At 32.6% G+C, this 16381-nt stretch overlaps 1 protein-coding gene across 5 annotated transcripts in view; it reads right to left on the bottom strand.

Moving 5' to 3' along the window:
- The window catches only part of LOC148620306 (uncharacterized), a 33393-nt gene that overhangs the window by 11750 nt on the left and 5262 nt on the right, over positions 1–16381 (bottom strand). The window contains exons 2-5 of one of the 5 annotated variants that reach the window (XM_088581075.1): positions 15387–15506; positions 5813–5977; positions 2805–2947; positions 174–354 (exon numbers count right to left, since the gene is read on the bottom strand). In XM_088581075.1, the coding sequence (XP_088437201.1) occupies positions 174–354; positions 2805–2947; positions 5813–5867 (379 nt within the window). In that variant the 5' untranslated portion in view covers positions 5868–5977; positions 15387–15506. Of the gene's footprint in view, positions 1–173; positions 355–2804; positions 2948–5812; positions 5978–7124; positions 7253–7317; positions 7343–12181; positions 12331–15386; positions 15507–16381 lie in introns of those variants that run through there. The other 4 variants (XM_088581076.1, XM_088581079.1, XM_088581078.1 and 1 more) reach the window with 4 other exon arrangements.

Raw genomic sequence — 16381 nt, 5'->3', positions numbered from 1 at the left:
GATGATTCAAACATATAAAAATCCCAAAACATGGCCTAAACGTGAACATATGAAATAGAGGCAATCTACATATACAATGTAGTGAAGTGAATAAAAAAAGTTACACATAATAACTAAAAAATAAGGGAAATAAGACATCACAAAAAAAGAACTAGCTGTAGCTGTCTGTTTACCAGTTATTTTTTCTGTTATTGTCCCATCTTTTGTGTTACACAGAAACACTAAACCTTCAGAGGTTCCAGCTAACAATAGGTGATGTTCTTTAGGATGGAAACGCATACACATTATCTGTAACCCACCATATCTTGTCTTTCTCAACTCTTGTAACATTTCTCCAGTTCTGGAGTTGTATATCTACAAAAAGAACTGATTCAGAAGTCAACTTCAAAAATGTTTAAAATATATTTGGAAACACTTGAACTAAAATGAATTAAGGATATGATTTTAAAAATATTGCCTAACATTTTCTGTGGTTCAGTTCTAAACTAAAATGTGTGTAATTTTCAGCAAATGTTTTTTTGCATCCATCCAGTCCTAGTCCAACTCTTTAGTCTAGACACATTATTGTTGTGTATATAACTGGATGTTTGTTCTAGTTGATGGACATATTTTTAAACCAGTCATTCAAGTTTTATCAGTCATTCATCGAAGCCTAATATAATGACTGCTCATCCATGTTTAACCAACAAGACAATCAATTTTTCCTTTACAAATTCATCAAAAATAAACAATTATTGTTTGCATTATAATTTCTGTATTGCTTTGATTTTATTATTAAATCCTTTAAAAAAGCATAGAACAACTAACAGAGTGACAGCTTCATATAATTAATATTTCATCATAATAACATAAATTTTTATTCTAAAAGTGCAAACTATCTTTTCAGTCTGTGACCCTGTATGACTCTGTATGTATGTCAGTAAAATGTCTGAACAGAGACCCATTACCAATATCTAGTCCCTTTAAAATATGGAACGTTGAACTTAGCTTGATTTGCTGTGAATGTTCAGGATATTTTTTACAGCAGTCTAACAAAAGTCATTTCAAAAGTTATCTAAGTAGAAGAACTAATTGAGCAAACCTCACTAAAGGACACCTGTATTTCTATCCTCCCTCCACCCACCCCCCCAAAAAAAATATGGTCATAATTTTAAAAATTGTCAAACAGAAATTAGATGATACCTTGATATTTATTTTTCAGTTTTTTGGCACCAAGGGCAGATTATGGTGTCTGTTCCATATAGATATGTCATATTATGTGATTCAAGCCTCCAGCTACATCAATTTCCTGTTTGATATAGTTTTTTTTCCAATGTTTTGACCATATGGTTTGAATACAATTATTTGGAATAGTTTTCCCTACTTTTTACAGCACCTTGATATTTTGGTAGATTTTATACAGGTATAATCCAAGTCTTGGAATATTCTTAACTTACATGGTAACTCTAATTAAAGTCTTTAAAATTGATGACATCACAAACATTTAAGAATTTTCTCAGACTTGAGTATTTTTCAAAGTTTTGTGGCACTGGGGCTAATATATATAAAAATGTACCTCCTGATTTCAAAACAGAGAGTATAAAAATCACAGGTTGTAACTGCATCCCAAAATATGATTCAGACAAAATTAGTCAATGAGAATAATCTAGAATACAATCAACACTTACTGCAAGAACCCTAAATCCCACACCTTGTTCTACTCATACATGTAACACCTAATACAAATTTCAGTAATCATAGCATCACCTATTAACTGAGCTACAGCCACTAAAACAGTCAACCCAGAGGCACCAAGAGATGTAGGGTTAATTACTAGCAGGAATTTCTGGCCTCTATGTCTTGTATCATTTTCAATTTCAGATTTCTTTTATGTTTCTGGAGTCTATAAGGGCAACTTTCTCCTTGTACATGTATCTGTATATAATGCTACTTGAGGCCAGCTGTAGCCTGCCCTGTGGTGTGAGGGTTTGTTCATTGAAGATGCATGACTTATAATCCTGGTGAGCTGGTTGGGGATGTTGTCCTTATATTTATTGTTATTTACATTCAAAAACAGTTACACATGACGAATAACTCTAGAGCATTTGAACTATAATATTGGGCAAATGAGAATCATGTTCAGATAGCTTACATGTGCCTTATCTACCTTATGTACCTTAAGCAGTCCAATAAAAGTTGAATCATCATATAGTGTTGACTCCAAATACCGTCCATTGGAATTGCATTGGCCAATTACTTTTTATGACGGTAGTTTTGATGGCATTGTCATTCTTTTATATGGTTTTAGTTAGCTTTCAGAAACTGCAAGCTTTTTTTAAGTGTACTTGTCATTTTATCTGTAAAATGTATGTTGGGGTATTACATGGAGAGAATTTGGAGCATAATTGAGTGAATTTTATGGTGTGTTTGTTAGTTGTTTCTTTTAATTTTATACCTTATATTATTAAGGGGGTAGTTAAACAGCTATTAACTATTTTAACCACATCAGAAAATTCATGTACTTGTTCATAGTCAGGAAATGTTAGTCATAATTGCGTCCTTGTGTACTTTCAATTTGATTTTGGAGAGTTGTCATCATTCTGTTTTTGTGGATTTTATTTCCTTTGTTGTTGGGGCCTTTCAGAGCTTATTTAAAGGTCTGTTTACACCTGTTGAAGACCTTTTGGTCTCTGAAAGTTAAATACTATATGGATTTAGGTTATAAGCTGGTGCATGCATTTGTTGTTTTTCACAATGTTGATGGAATTATATTTCCTAGGACCAATCAGCTTATAAATCCATGACCATAAATAGTATAAACATACCCTAATACCACCATTACCATAACCAACAGCCAAAGTTTCTCCATCAAATGAATATTGTAGACTCCATACACCTCCTAATTCACTGTCAAATGGTACTTCTTTAATTATTTCAACCTTTGTAAACTTATCAGGCCATGATTTACCTATAAAAAAAAATAAAATATACATTTCCATTAACAGCCATTATCTGAAGCCTTAGAAATAAACTAGAAAAACATTTGGCAAAGCTCACTATGTGATACTTTTCTTCCCCTCCAAGAAACCACATGGGAAAACCCAATAGTCATTCAGATGGAAAAACAAAATAGAATGTGTACAATGACTTTTTGTGATAAAGAATATGTGAAAGATTCATCACATTCAGTGGTTTCAGATGAGTAGTGGATCAGACCCAGAGACAGATGGATAGACAAATGAATGGACAGAGGAAGAGACAGCATGATTATCATATACCTCCCACATCTGAGGTGGTATGATAAATCAATATTGAATACAGCCCAAACATTTTTTGCTACATGAATTGAAATGTCCTTTTTAAACATTGTACATGTACCTATCTGAATTCTGTGTAAAAAGACTTTTTGGGATAATCTGAATTACCAGTATTCACAATTTTAAAAACCAACATCATATTTCTTTATGCAGAATCATGGTAATTCCACCATAAACTGCAATACCTATTGATTTCAATGAGTTTTACTATTACAATTTGATAGTCATTTGATCGAAATAACTCAACTATCTGAAATATCTATTGAAACTTTCAAACTTAAACTGAATTTAAAATGAAATTAACTATTTTGATTTTTATAATCTTTACCAATATACAAAATGATCCCATCCAATAAATTTCATTGATGTTTGTAAGAATATTGAAGACTTATTATGTAATAAACATGTATCTAAAATCCAAGTTATTTACTTGATGTATATTTAGGGTATGCCATTTAAACTGGCATCTTATGCAGAAATTTCAAAATCAAAAATTTCCAATCTAAATACAACTGCACGAGTCAATTAGCTGAAAATCTGCCTCCAAAAGATCATTTTAAGATGTTATAGAAATATTACCAGTAACTCCTTAGTCAGAGGATGCAGAATGAAGAATGATAAACTTGGAGTAAACACACTAAACAGACTGAATGGAATAACAGTTACCTGAAATGAATCAAATTTCCTTTATTTTAGAGGATTAATCATCCTTCCATAAACATTTATAGGGCAGAAACTATTTCCAAATAACTCAAACTGGATGCTTAATTCTAAAATAATTGGTATTTTTTTTGTACACTATGAGAATAAAGCAGTATTTGTCTGCTGTCTACTGCATAGAAAGGGGAGCTCATAATCACTGCTAAAAAATAAAATAAAAAGATAGCCTTGGCACATACAGTTGGAAATATCTCATTTAAATGTTTGAAAGTTTGAAGAAATATGTTTGTTTCTCAGCAACAAGCTTACTTCAGTCAGTAGTGCATGAGCAATTCATTGGCTTGCCACCCTTATTACACAAGGAGCTGATATCTGCAGTTCATAATTATGAACATATCATAATTTGATATTGTAAAAAAAAAGCAATTTATCTGGTATTATTAAAAAGCACATGCTATGGGGGTTAGGAATTTCACTAAAAGTTTAAAAGGTCTGGCTTCCTTATCAGTCTTCATTATTAGGTTATTTTGTTCACCTGAATGATTCATACAAAGTATAAATATTGACAACCGGTTAAACATCCATGAAGTATATTGACCTCCAGACTAAGTGAATGCTCCAAAAGGTAAAATAACATTAATTGCATGATCATTGAATTGATTATCAAAATACTGTAAAATAGTGTTGGTTGTATGGATTTACTAAAAGTCCTGTGTATGTTAATCATGCGTAACACTTGAAAAAATGTGATTAAAATCTTAAGAGAGTCCTATTGTGTGGTAACTTCTGTTGTATAGAAAATACACAAAATATATTCCAAATTATTAATTTTTAATTTTTTAAAAGAAAAGGTATCTTATGAAGTCTTAAGACAACAAACTATAGACTGGTAGAATTAATGTTAAACAAATCAAATTTTTTTCGTTACTAACCCTTAGAAAACACATCAAAGTATAGCAATACATTTTTCAAAGGATATTTTACACCTCTAAATGACACTACAAATTTTACACCTCTCAACAACACTACAAAATTTATAACTTAAAAAAAGTAGCTTCCAAATATGATAGTTATAGTACTGAATATATACGTTTTATGACATGATTTATGACTAAGAAACTACCATCTTCAACTGTTTTAATTAAGATCTCTCATACCCATATTATGGCATGCATGAATACATATGTACCTGTATATAAAAACAATATAAGCTTCGGCAGACTTTTCTGTTATTTTTTATTTTTTTTTAAAAACAAATGTAGAAGGCTGGGTTTCATAAAAACTGACAGACAACAAAAAAGGACCAGAGGATAACTGGTCAAGTTGGGAAGTTTTGTCAAAACTGAACTGGCCCAGAGTGAAGTTTATTTGCCCTTATGAAATGTTGAACAGAAAAAAAATATCCAGAATTAAGTGGCCCACCACTAATTTATGCTAAAATTTGCAAGTGGAATTCTATAGGTAGTATATAGGTAAAGTCCAGAAATAACTCAACAACCTTTAATTTAGCAAGAGTAAATTTTCAGTACTTGCCAATTATAGCTAGTGAAAGAATTTCTGAAATTCAATCCCTGCCAACTGGGCAAGCTCTGCTGGACTTTGACTTGCATGTCATAAAATTTGCTTTCCACGGGTAGCAGAATTAATGCATAATTTGGATTCCAAAGGACCAAACTGTTGTTACCCTGGATCAAGTTTCAAGTTTATTGAAAGAAAAGAAAAATATAAACAAACAAATGAAAAGAAAGGCACTATATATAATATCATGACTCAATGTATGTACATTGACAGAAACATATAAATGTTGTGTTGAAATACACACAACTACTGGTATAATGCTGGTGAATCATTCTTACCTTGTGAAATATATTGTCCTGCTTGTATATGTTTTTCAAGATTTCGACGGGCCATGGTTTTAATAATGCTGCGCAATAACAACACCCTGTTTAAATGCCGGTATCCTTATTTCTGTTTAAATGTTATCACTTCAGCATGTCTCAACCAGAAGTACACTTAAAATACTGAAAAATCAAAATGATGTTATCAAAGAAGTATTAATCTCTAGATTTCAATGCAAATGGGGTTTCAGCACTTTAAACCTAATTCATAATTTGTATAACATGTTTGTATTGAATACCTAAAATGCACAGAATTTTATAGGCTATTCTACTATCCACGTTCAATGAAATTTATAATTATCATGTAAAAGAAGGTGTATTGATTACTGCTATCAAATTTGATTTATAATTCATTTGATAATTATGAAAATGTTTGTATGATTGCCAATTAACTTCCGCAAATAGAATTTTCTATACAATTTCAATAAAGGTAAGATCTTTTGTAATTCTTTTTTAAATGCAGTAGCATAAAATTATTGTTGTATTACAAACAGTAATGAGATACCGTGGATGTTTACATCAAGATACCATCCCATCATGACCATGAGAGGCAAGTAATCAATCTTTGTTTTAGTTAAAGGTATCTAGAGAACTTGCTCATTCAAACTATCAATTGATGTTGAATGTTTTAAAATGACTAAAATGGCATAATAAAATATTCATAAATGGTGAATAAAAAACTAATGGCAATAAAAACCACCTTGTGCATAAACCTAGACTCAATTTACAAGGGTAGTATGCATAATAGCCGTGAAATGTAAACAATGTTTTCTAGCCAGGTAACAAACTTGATAAGCTTTTAATGTTGCATGCACAAATGTTTACGATTCTATATTGTAGAACATTTAATAGGTAAATTTTCATAAACAAGGGAATTTTTAAAACATTTGACCAACATAGCTTTGCAGATTTCTAAGACACAATTAGACAAATCAAATTTAAAAGGTTACTAGACTTCATATCTGTCACGAGTTGCTGACATGGCTGAACATCATATATTTTACTATTTTTATGATAGCTAGCTAGTGACTTAGAATGAGACCTCAATAACTAAAAGAAAAACCAAGATTTTTTCAAATTTCAACACAATGAAGGTCTCCAATAATGACAATATAAACTTGGTCTCTATCTTTCCCAAGGAAAAAAATTTAATATAAACATCAGTTTTGACAGACATATACCTTACTCTTCTCACAATGTCATACTACATGTAACTGGGATATTTAAAAAGACAGACAATGACAGTAATACTGTATCATATTATACTTACTTTGTTCAGGGAATCTAAAATTCCTTTGGTAATATGCGTACTTGTAAATTTTGAATTATTGTACCAGCATACTAAAATACTTTCCAATAATATGTTTAATACTCATGTAAAGAAGATCAAATTTAAATGGTTTATATATTCCTTTTAAAACAAATATCAAATTTGTAATCATAGACAAGAATAATCACAATACCTTGTATGCCAGTTTGAAGCTGGATCAAAAATAATCTTTATGGCACACATAGAGGTATTCAGATTAAAAGTTCAACATAAAACATGAAGCTATTTATTCAAATATGAAGTCTAAACAATAGGGTTAAGTTAAATGGCCGAGAAACTTAATCACCTTTGGATCAACCAACAAGATGTAAAATAGCTAACAAAGTCATGGTGTAAAGGCCATAATAGTAAATCATTTGGAATTTTTCATACTACAAATGTTTCCTTTAAATTATTTTAATTTCCATAAAAAGTAGTGATAAATTACTTGCAACCTATATATACTAAATTATTAATGCCCCTAATTGGCTAAAATAACCTTTCCTTTCTACCAATATTGCTGAGAAATTTGGTCAATTATTATAAGAAATCAAATCAATGTTATTAATTTAAAATTACATTCTTTTCTTTACACTTGTTCATACATAACTACATGCAGTTTGAGACAGTAACTATCATATTTTACAACATCTAACTTCATATAATATAAATTCCCACAATTGAATGTCAGGGACATCAGGTACTCTTGACATGTAAGCATGTCCTGCTCCACTATCAGCACCTGCCACATTAAAAGAGGCTCAGTTTTGACGAGTGCAAAAAAAAATCGTAACTGTAACTTCTACTAAAATGGTATGTAGACTAGATTAGTGTTAGAAACTTAATTTTTGTCAACTTAGACCCTTCATAATTTTATATAGACTGTACTGTACATTTCAAAGGAAATTGAGCCAATTTCATTATAGACCTGCTTTATTTTACATAGACTCGGTCCGTAGGTCTACTGCTAATTTCTTTCACTGGTAGAACATGTCACCTAGATTATTGAACATGGTTAGGAGTTACATACAAACATAAGTTTCAATACAGGTAATGAAAAAGCACAAAAAAGTACTCATTGTTTAACATGATAATGAAAACCCATCTGGGTAGGGATTAAAGAGTACAGTACAGTACAAAAAACATCCTTACAGTCCAATACAAACATGTCTATAGAAAGATACAAACCTAAAAACAAAAGAAAGCTTCCATCAACAAACTGAATCTCCAAAAATAATTGGATATCCAATGTTGTGTTGTGATTTGTCCCCTACTGACGCACAAGGAGTTAAGGCCCCTAAAAATATGTTGGTTTCTTGCCTTTCTATTTACCCTGAACATCTAACGGCCACTTTTACTCAAGCACGATTTAAGTCAAAACTGTTTACCCATTAATTCAATGTAAGGGTGCACTATACAGTTACATTAAGGCATACTGTTTTGCACACCATGTTACCCCCGTCAAATTTTGTAAAACTTAAAATTAAAAGTTGAAATTAGGTGGATATATTGTTTAAAGGTAGTTAAGCATTTATACATAGACAGATTTCAGAGGCGTAGCTGCCTATACCCAAATACACAGTTGCGTACTTTCGGAAAAAGTAACAAAAATAAAAACACACATTTTAAAGATGAAATTAAGGTTATATATCACATATGTATACCATGAACTTAGTATAGGCTCTGAAAAACTGGCTCTTAAATCGTTAAAATTCAGGAGTTTCCCTCAGGGCTTTGCCTTGCAGAACTCACTGGGGCCTTGAATGACCCCCCCCCCCCCCAAGACCCCTCACCGTAATTTTGCGTACAACTAAAACAGGCCTAGCTACGCCCCTGGATTTAATACAGGTAATGGTGAACAGGTGTAATTTAAATGAAGAATGATATTCAGAATGTTTCAGTCCCCTACTGTATTAGGTTCTCTCCTCAGCATCAGATGGCTGATTTTAAAATACCTTATTATGCATGAACTTTTGGAACTAAAATTGTGAGAGAATAAAGTGAAAAAGGTCTTATTATTTTTACCCTTCTTCCACCTACTCCATGCATGCTTTCATCCTGTGGTAGTGTCTAAGTGCCTGATATTTCATAAATCATAGTATTTGACTGTTAGTTTTGGAAAGGCACCCCTGACTTGTACTATTTTTTTTCAGTATGTTACCATGGCTACCAGATTTTATTATAATAATCACTAAACTACTTATAAATGACTTGAACCTCCACACACCAAGGATTTCAAAAATATGCACTTTTTTAGGAGAAAACACTAGAAATATCTGTGCGGACTGCCTCAAAACAGCTGTATTTCAACAAAATTTTCAGAAATGACCTAACTGTATTGAACTACCTTAACTATTTTAAAAAATAGAATCATTTCGCTACCTGCCTACCTATCCTAATACTATTTTTTTTTGTTTTGGCCTAAATGGTAGAGAGGTAAAAAACAAGAGGCTCCCAGGAGCCTGAATCATCTGGTTGAATTTTGCCTTTCAAAGGCAATAAATTTAACAAGAAGTCATCCAATAATTTTGACTCAAGAAGTCTTTGGTAGGACTTATCGTAAGATCTTTTCAACAATTGAAAGTTTCTTTTCATCTATCATAGTTTTCAAGATATTGACTGAAAACTGTTAAAAAAAAGTCATTTTTCCCATTTCAAGGGCAATAACTCTTACAAGAAGTCATTTGACAGCTTTTACCCCTGAAGACTTTTGTAGTCCTAATAATATGAATCATGTCAGATATTGGAAAAAGTTTGGCCAAACCTATCAGTTTTGGAGATATATGTGAGAAACTACTGTCTGACTCCCATGTTCTATTTTAGTAATGACTGCCATGTCTTTTGATGGATCAAAAACCCCTACATCAGTTCTATGCAGGATACACCAAGGAACATTTGTACCAAGTTTGGTTTCAATTGATCAAATAATGTCAGAGGAGAAGATTTTTTAAAGAAATAACATCAAAAGTTTAACAGTTTAAAACCAAAATTTGACCAGAGATAGATCTCATCATGCTAAACACTTTGACCCATGTCAAAATTTAGTTAAACCTAACAATTGGTCAAGTAGTGTCAGAGGAGAAGATTTTTGAAAGAAATAACATTAAAAATGGCAAAAATCGTTGAAAAAGGGCAATAACTCCAACATGGCTTAACGAATTAAATCCAAAATTTGACCAGAGATAGATCTCATCATATTGAACTCTTTTACCAATAACAGAATTTAGCCAAACCTAACAGTTTAAGAGATATATGTGAAAAAACTGTCTGACCCCTATGTTCTATTTTTAGTAACAGCAGCCATTTTTTTTCAACAAATCAAAAATCCCCAAATCAGTTCTATGCAGAATACCCCAAGGAACATTCATACCAAGTTTGGTTCTAATTAGTCTTGTAGTTTCAAGGGAGAAGAGTTTGGTATAATTGTTAACGATGACGACGACATAACAGATGACGACGGACGCCAAGTGATGGCAATAGCTCACATGGCCTTTGGCCAGGTGAGCTAAAAAGATAAAATAAATTTGCCATAAGATAAGCCTTAAAAAAAATTGTGCAAGATGTCTGAAACAGGTTTTGGCATGTGGACACGTGCAATCTTGTGACAATGTAATGTACATGCATGTTCAAATTTGGACTATGTTTTGATCAGACCATGCTGCTGACACTACTAATTGGGACTTTGAATAGCAATGTTTATAACCTCACTAACTGGTTACTTTTCTCACCAGATCAAATTGAAAAATCACAAATTGGCAAAGCCAAGCACAGTCTCTGAGGTTTTACTTGTCTCTTATAAAATTGAGCAAAACATTCCCCTTGAACAATACCGTAATATCAAACAATCCCGAATTGATAAAACAATCAATTCATAAGAGAAACATCTTTGTCTATAAATGTGTAATAAAATAATTGAATGTGTTACTTTGCTGATTTGTATACAGGTAAAATCACAAAGATGCCAGTTGCTTCATGTAGCTCAGCAACATCTATCAAAGATGCTTTAAGTGTACCATATAATGCATAATGTAGAATACCATACACTCAGCAAGGATTATTACAGAAATATTTAGTGTAAAAGACCATCAAATTTCTTGTCTTAAACAGAAAAATATCAAGCTGAAGCAAGAAACTGTGGAAGAAAGAAATGAAAATAAAAGACGAGAGAGAGCTTAAATTAAAGAAGAGAAGGTAAGTTCTTGTTGGTGAAGAAGCTGTTGATGTTGAAACTTTCAAGAGAAAGTTTGACAAAAACATCTTCTTAATATAAATTTGTAACTCTTAAATGTATAAAAATTTGTCTAGAAATTCATCATACTGAACACTTAAGAAACATGTGTCAAAGCAAACCACTGTATCACAATCTGTTTGAAAAAGTCAAAAATACTGCCTGGACAAAATGTTTCATAGACACGTTACATGTACATATATTTAATCAGAACAGTTTTTAAAAAATCTGACATTTTAAAAAAAGCCACTTCCAGTTTAAGAAATTGTGATAAAACCCTGCATTCTATGTCAAAACATGGAACTGTTCTACATGTAATGATACAAAATAATTGGAAAACCCTCACAAATAAAATGTCTGCATCATTTCAGCCAGTATGCCACCTCCACTTGAAGTGTCAGTATGATGATTTTTATAGATCAATTTCTGTACAGCTAAAAGCAATCATTGCTCGCATATAGTATGTCTAGCCTACTGTATCATACTTACAGACTACAAGTACACATATTCAGTAAAAAGCTTTTAAGAGCCTAGTTTTGAAGTAAACCATTTCAAAATAAACTTTCTTACCGTATTTTGGTGTGTATTATGCGCATTGTTTTACCAGGAAACTAATTTCAGAACATAGGGTGCGTACAATACACCCATACATCGTTTCAACACATTTTTTAAAGACCTTAGAAGGTCGAAAATTAACGACCTCGAAGGAGTCAACATCGAATCAGAGACCACTTATGAGCTGCCAAAGCATATTTATGGATTTTTCATGAGTTTTTTGTTGACTTGTTACCTCTGTAAGCATAGATTGTCAATAAAATCTTCTTGAACAGAATCTGGTTTTAATGTATTTCCTCCCAAAAGAACACGGCAGATTATGTTTACAACCGCCTTACTTTCGTTTTTGTGTATCCTTTAACTAATGTTGTCACGTGGTTATTGAGACGTTGCAAAGGAAATTTAACAATTTTAATAATAAAATTAATTTTATAGCTAACAAGTAACTGACATAATTATTGAGGAGATTAATTAATCATGACGAGGACACAAGACAATTAGTTACCGGTATAATCAAAGGAGATTGTAAATTGTCTTGCGATGTGTATATAATTATGTCTTCAAGATATATACTTGTTAACGATTTGAAAGAGTAATCAAGGGAGCCAAGGTTAGAGCGGTAATCAAAAGAATGTAATCCAGGAACAAAAACCAGAAATGGAAAACAGACATACACAACAAAGAACATAAAGTAGCTAAAATCATACATACAAAGTAACAAAAGTAAATGAGCAACTCGGACTCCACTAAAAACTGGGAGCATGGACCAGGTGCACCAGTAGGGTAAGCGTCCTCTGCTTTTCTAGAAACACCCGCCGAGTTGCTCATAAAAAGTCAAGTCCGGGGTAGACAAACAAGGAAAGGAAAACTATGACCCGTTGAATATATCAGTTTTCATGGTGCTGATGGATACACCGTAACGATCCACGAGTTCATGATGACGACCATAAAACTTCTGTAGTGATGACTTCAATCTTGTAGCAACATAACCCAGTTCCAGAAGCCTATTTGTTAAGAGTACTAGCGCGATACAAAAAGTCTGCGTAATTTCGGCAAGCTCTGGCATAACGTACGAGTTGTGATATGAACACTCCATACGCAAAGGATGTTGCCACAGATGGAAGGAAAGTTGACAATTCTGAATGAAAAGTCATCATGTTTGTCGTAAAGTTTGGTCAATAGTTTTCCTTTACCATCGATTTCTAAGTTCACTTCACAGTGTCTGTAGTATCCTTTATCTCAAGTTCTTTTGGGTAGATGCGATGTATCAAATCCCAGAAATTAGGATTGTTTAAAGATAATACGTCATCTATATAGCGGAAACTGAGATCAAAGGATCTAGTCAAACGATATTCTTTCTTTCTGATCAGATCAGCTATAAAGTCAGCCTCATAAGAGTGAAGGAATAGGTCAGCAAGTAAAGGAGCACAATTTGTTCCCATTGGAATGCCGACCGTTTGTTGAAAAACACGTCCACCACACCGGACAAATATGTTGTCGATTAAAAATTCCAGCATTTTGTAAACATCTTCCTCTGTATATTTGGAAGATAATTTGGAATTATTTCTTACAAAGTATGAGGAATCGCTACCAAGAACTATATATTTTTATCTAGGTGTACCATCTTTTTTGGAAAAACAACGATGTATAATGTTTTTAAGTCGGGATTTTAACTGAGTATGGGGAATAGAAGTATACAGTGTTGAAAAATCATAGGTTTTAATGCTATTATATTCAGATAATAGTCTTGAACTGATTGTCTCCAAAAGATCTTTCGAATTTTTCAGGATCCATATTGAATTAATACCACTACGGGAGTAACAAGTGTTGTGGTAGGACTGCAGACTCTCTTTGACAGTTGTGAGTATAGAAGTTAAAAGTTTTGAAAGAGATTTGGTGGTACATTTTGCAGATCCAGCTATGAAACGTTGTTTGTATGGATTCTTGTGAAGTTTAGGAATCCAGTACATAGACGGTAAATCACAATCATCGTCCTTGGTAGAGAGACCAAAAGAGGATAGCACAGATTTATGGTTTTCCACAATCTCTTCTTTGGAGGGAGTGGTAGCAGTGTAGGTCTTATCACTGCTATTATTTTCTACGTCTACCTTTGATAATAAACATTGGATATAAAACGTTTTGCAGACAAAAACAACACTGGTACGACAACATATTTGTCATGTATAGTAGACAATGTTTTTGCTACATCGGGGTCTTTGAAAACTGATGTAGCCTTGGCACTCATTGACCTACTTAAAACTCATTCGTTTCAAAATTAAAGACCCCACGTCCTCTCTGACAGAGAATCAGTGTCTTCTTGTTCCAGTTTTATCCATTTTCTTGCATAGTCCTCGACGGCATCCATAAGAACTTTAAAGTTATAATTCCATTTATGGAGCGTGGTTCACGGTACTTGGGACCTTTAGAAAGGATATTACGCAGAGATTCGTTTTCGATAATGGTTAAATCTCCCGTAACGACGTGACCAGAAGGACCATATTTGAATGGAGAGGTTTTGCAAGAACATTCAGGTGGTTCAGCCTTGAAGTCCTCAATCTCGAGGTTCTGCAATAGCCTTTTATAATTGAAAATTTTGGATGCGATGGGTGAAGTATAGGAATATGAAATAATTGGTATGGATTTGTCTTTGAAATATGGGGGAATGAAAGAAGTAATTAATACACACAAGTTTAAACAATTTAATTACTGAATAACAAAATCTAAGGCACATTGCTCATAGAGCCGTAAAATATATCCAATGGACAAAGTAGTCGGTTTAAAAAATATATCGTTATTTACGCATCGTATTGAACTCTACTTCATAGTTACAGGATATTCTACTTTTTGAAAATATTGGCTTCCTTTTTCCGTTGAACTAATACCAAAATCCTTCTCCAACGTAAAAACTATAATTTTTAAACATAAACCCTTTATGCATCCCTGATACACATCGGAGAAAATTCTGCATCTCATTATCACGCTTGGCCGAGCTATAAACGCACATGCCTCATTTGATGACCGTCTGCATTGTTCGCTCAGACCCCTTAATTGATTGTAGTAAAAACAGTCCTTCTTCTAGAATTAGCAATCTTCAGAAATTTATTACTCTCAACAGAAACCTTTCAAAGGTGACAATTTCAGCTATTGTCTACGTTACGCATTTCTTACCCGAATAGTAATTGAAGACACACTGACAAAACAGATAAATACAAAAAGTAACAAAAACAATATTCGTTATTGAAATAAATACACAAAACACACGAAATGGTCCCTTCTATTTAAAAATAAATTAAAGCCAGTAATGTTCTGGTTCTAACAAGTTACGCTATTTTCATTTTTACATCAACTTTTAAAGGAAAAACCACCCTGCGCATTATACACAAATGCGCATAATACACACCAAAATACCCCCGTTATCTGTTTAAAACAATAATTTTTACCAGCAAAGAAGATAGCTGCTTCAGATTTTGCATCGACTTTCAGGGTTCTACATATGTTAACTAGAGTCACGTCTGAGGCTTCACCTCTTGTACCTCCAAGATCTCGAAGTGCCCGGACGTCTGGAAAAGAGAATATTCCTAACCTGGCAGTCTGGGTAATATTTTCTTTCAACAAGTTTCTCTCAAATATAACCCTAGGTCATCATAGATGTCTTCTGTCCTTTGGCTGGCTGAGCGGATAAGACATTAAGTTTAATAAAAGTAAGTTTATTTTGTATTTATTGTCATATATCATCATTTATTCAGTCATGACATTGAACGTGTAGTGAGTTGTTACATGTATGTAACAGAATTAGTTAATTTATTTCAACTCTATACTTACTTTGTTTGTTTACACATTCATTCTTCTTTTTGTATTTATTCATTCACCATTTTGATAATCCATACATATAAGTGATGGTTTGATGTGTTCATACTGAACAGAGGGGTTTATTTTTTTTTAAATTGCAGAAACTGTTAGCAATGTTAATTACTGATATTTTCACCTTGTTTTGGAATGCTGCTAGGTGTGATGAGCTGTAGCACGTCCTTAGGCCTCTGTTATTATAGCTCAAATATATAATTTTTTTCAAGCATATAGTATATGGGCATAAAGTCAAATGTATGGATGAATGATACATTAATTATGCATTTTATTTGTAATAATAACACATCCTTTCTAGATGTACATTGCATGTAAAATAATATGATATGAAGTTCATGCCCATCGGTATGTACATAAAATTTGAATGTACAACAGGTACCAGTATCGTATTGCATATCCCTGAGCAGGTGTACGTCAAAACATGGATGCTATAAAATTATAGTGCATTTTCTTTTTGCCTCTCTACAAACTAATATTTTGTCAAAAGATATGAACAATGACTTATAAAATAGAGCAAACATCACACTGTAAGATGAAGAACTTTTTTAACAGAAAATCTAACATAATATCA

The sequence above is a fragment of the Perna viridis genome, chromosome 4 (genome assembly GCF_037379345.1).
Source record: "Perna viridis isolate PV_CMFRI_1.1 ecotype Kerala chromosome 4, ASM3737934v1, whole genome shotgun sequence".
Taxonomy (NCBI): domain Eukaryota; kingdom Metazoa; phylum Mollusca; class Bivalvia; order Mytilida; family Mytilidae; genus Perna; species Perna viridis.
Note: the sequence above shows the minus strand (reverse complement) of the source record. Positions and strands in the feature narration are given on the sequence as shown.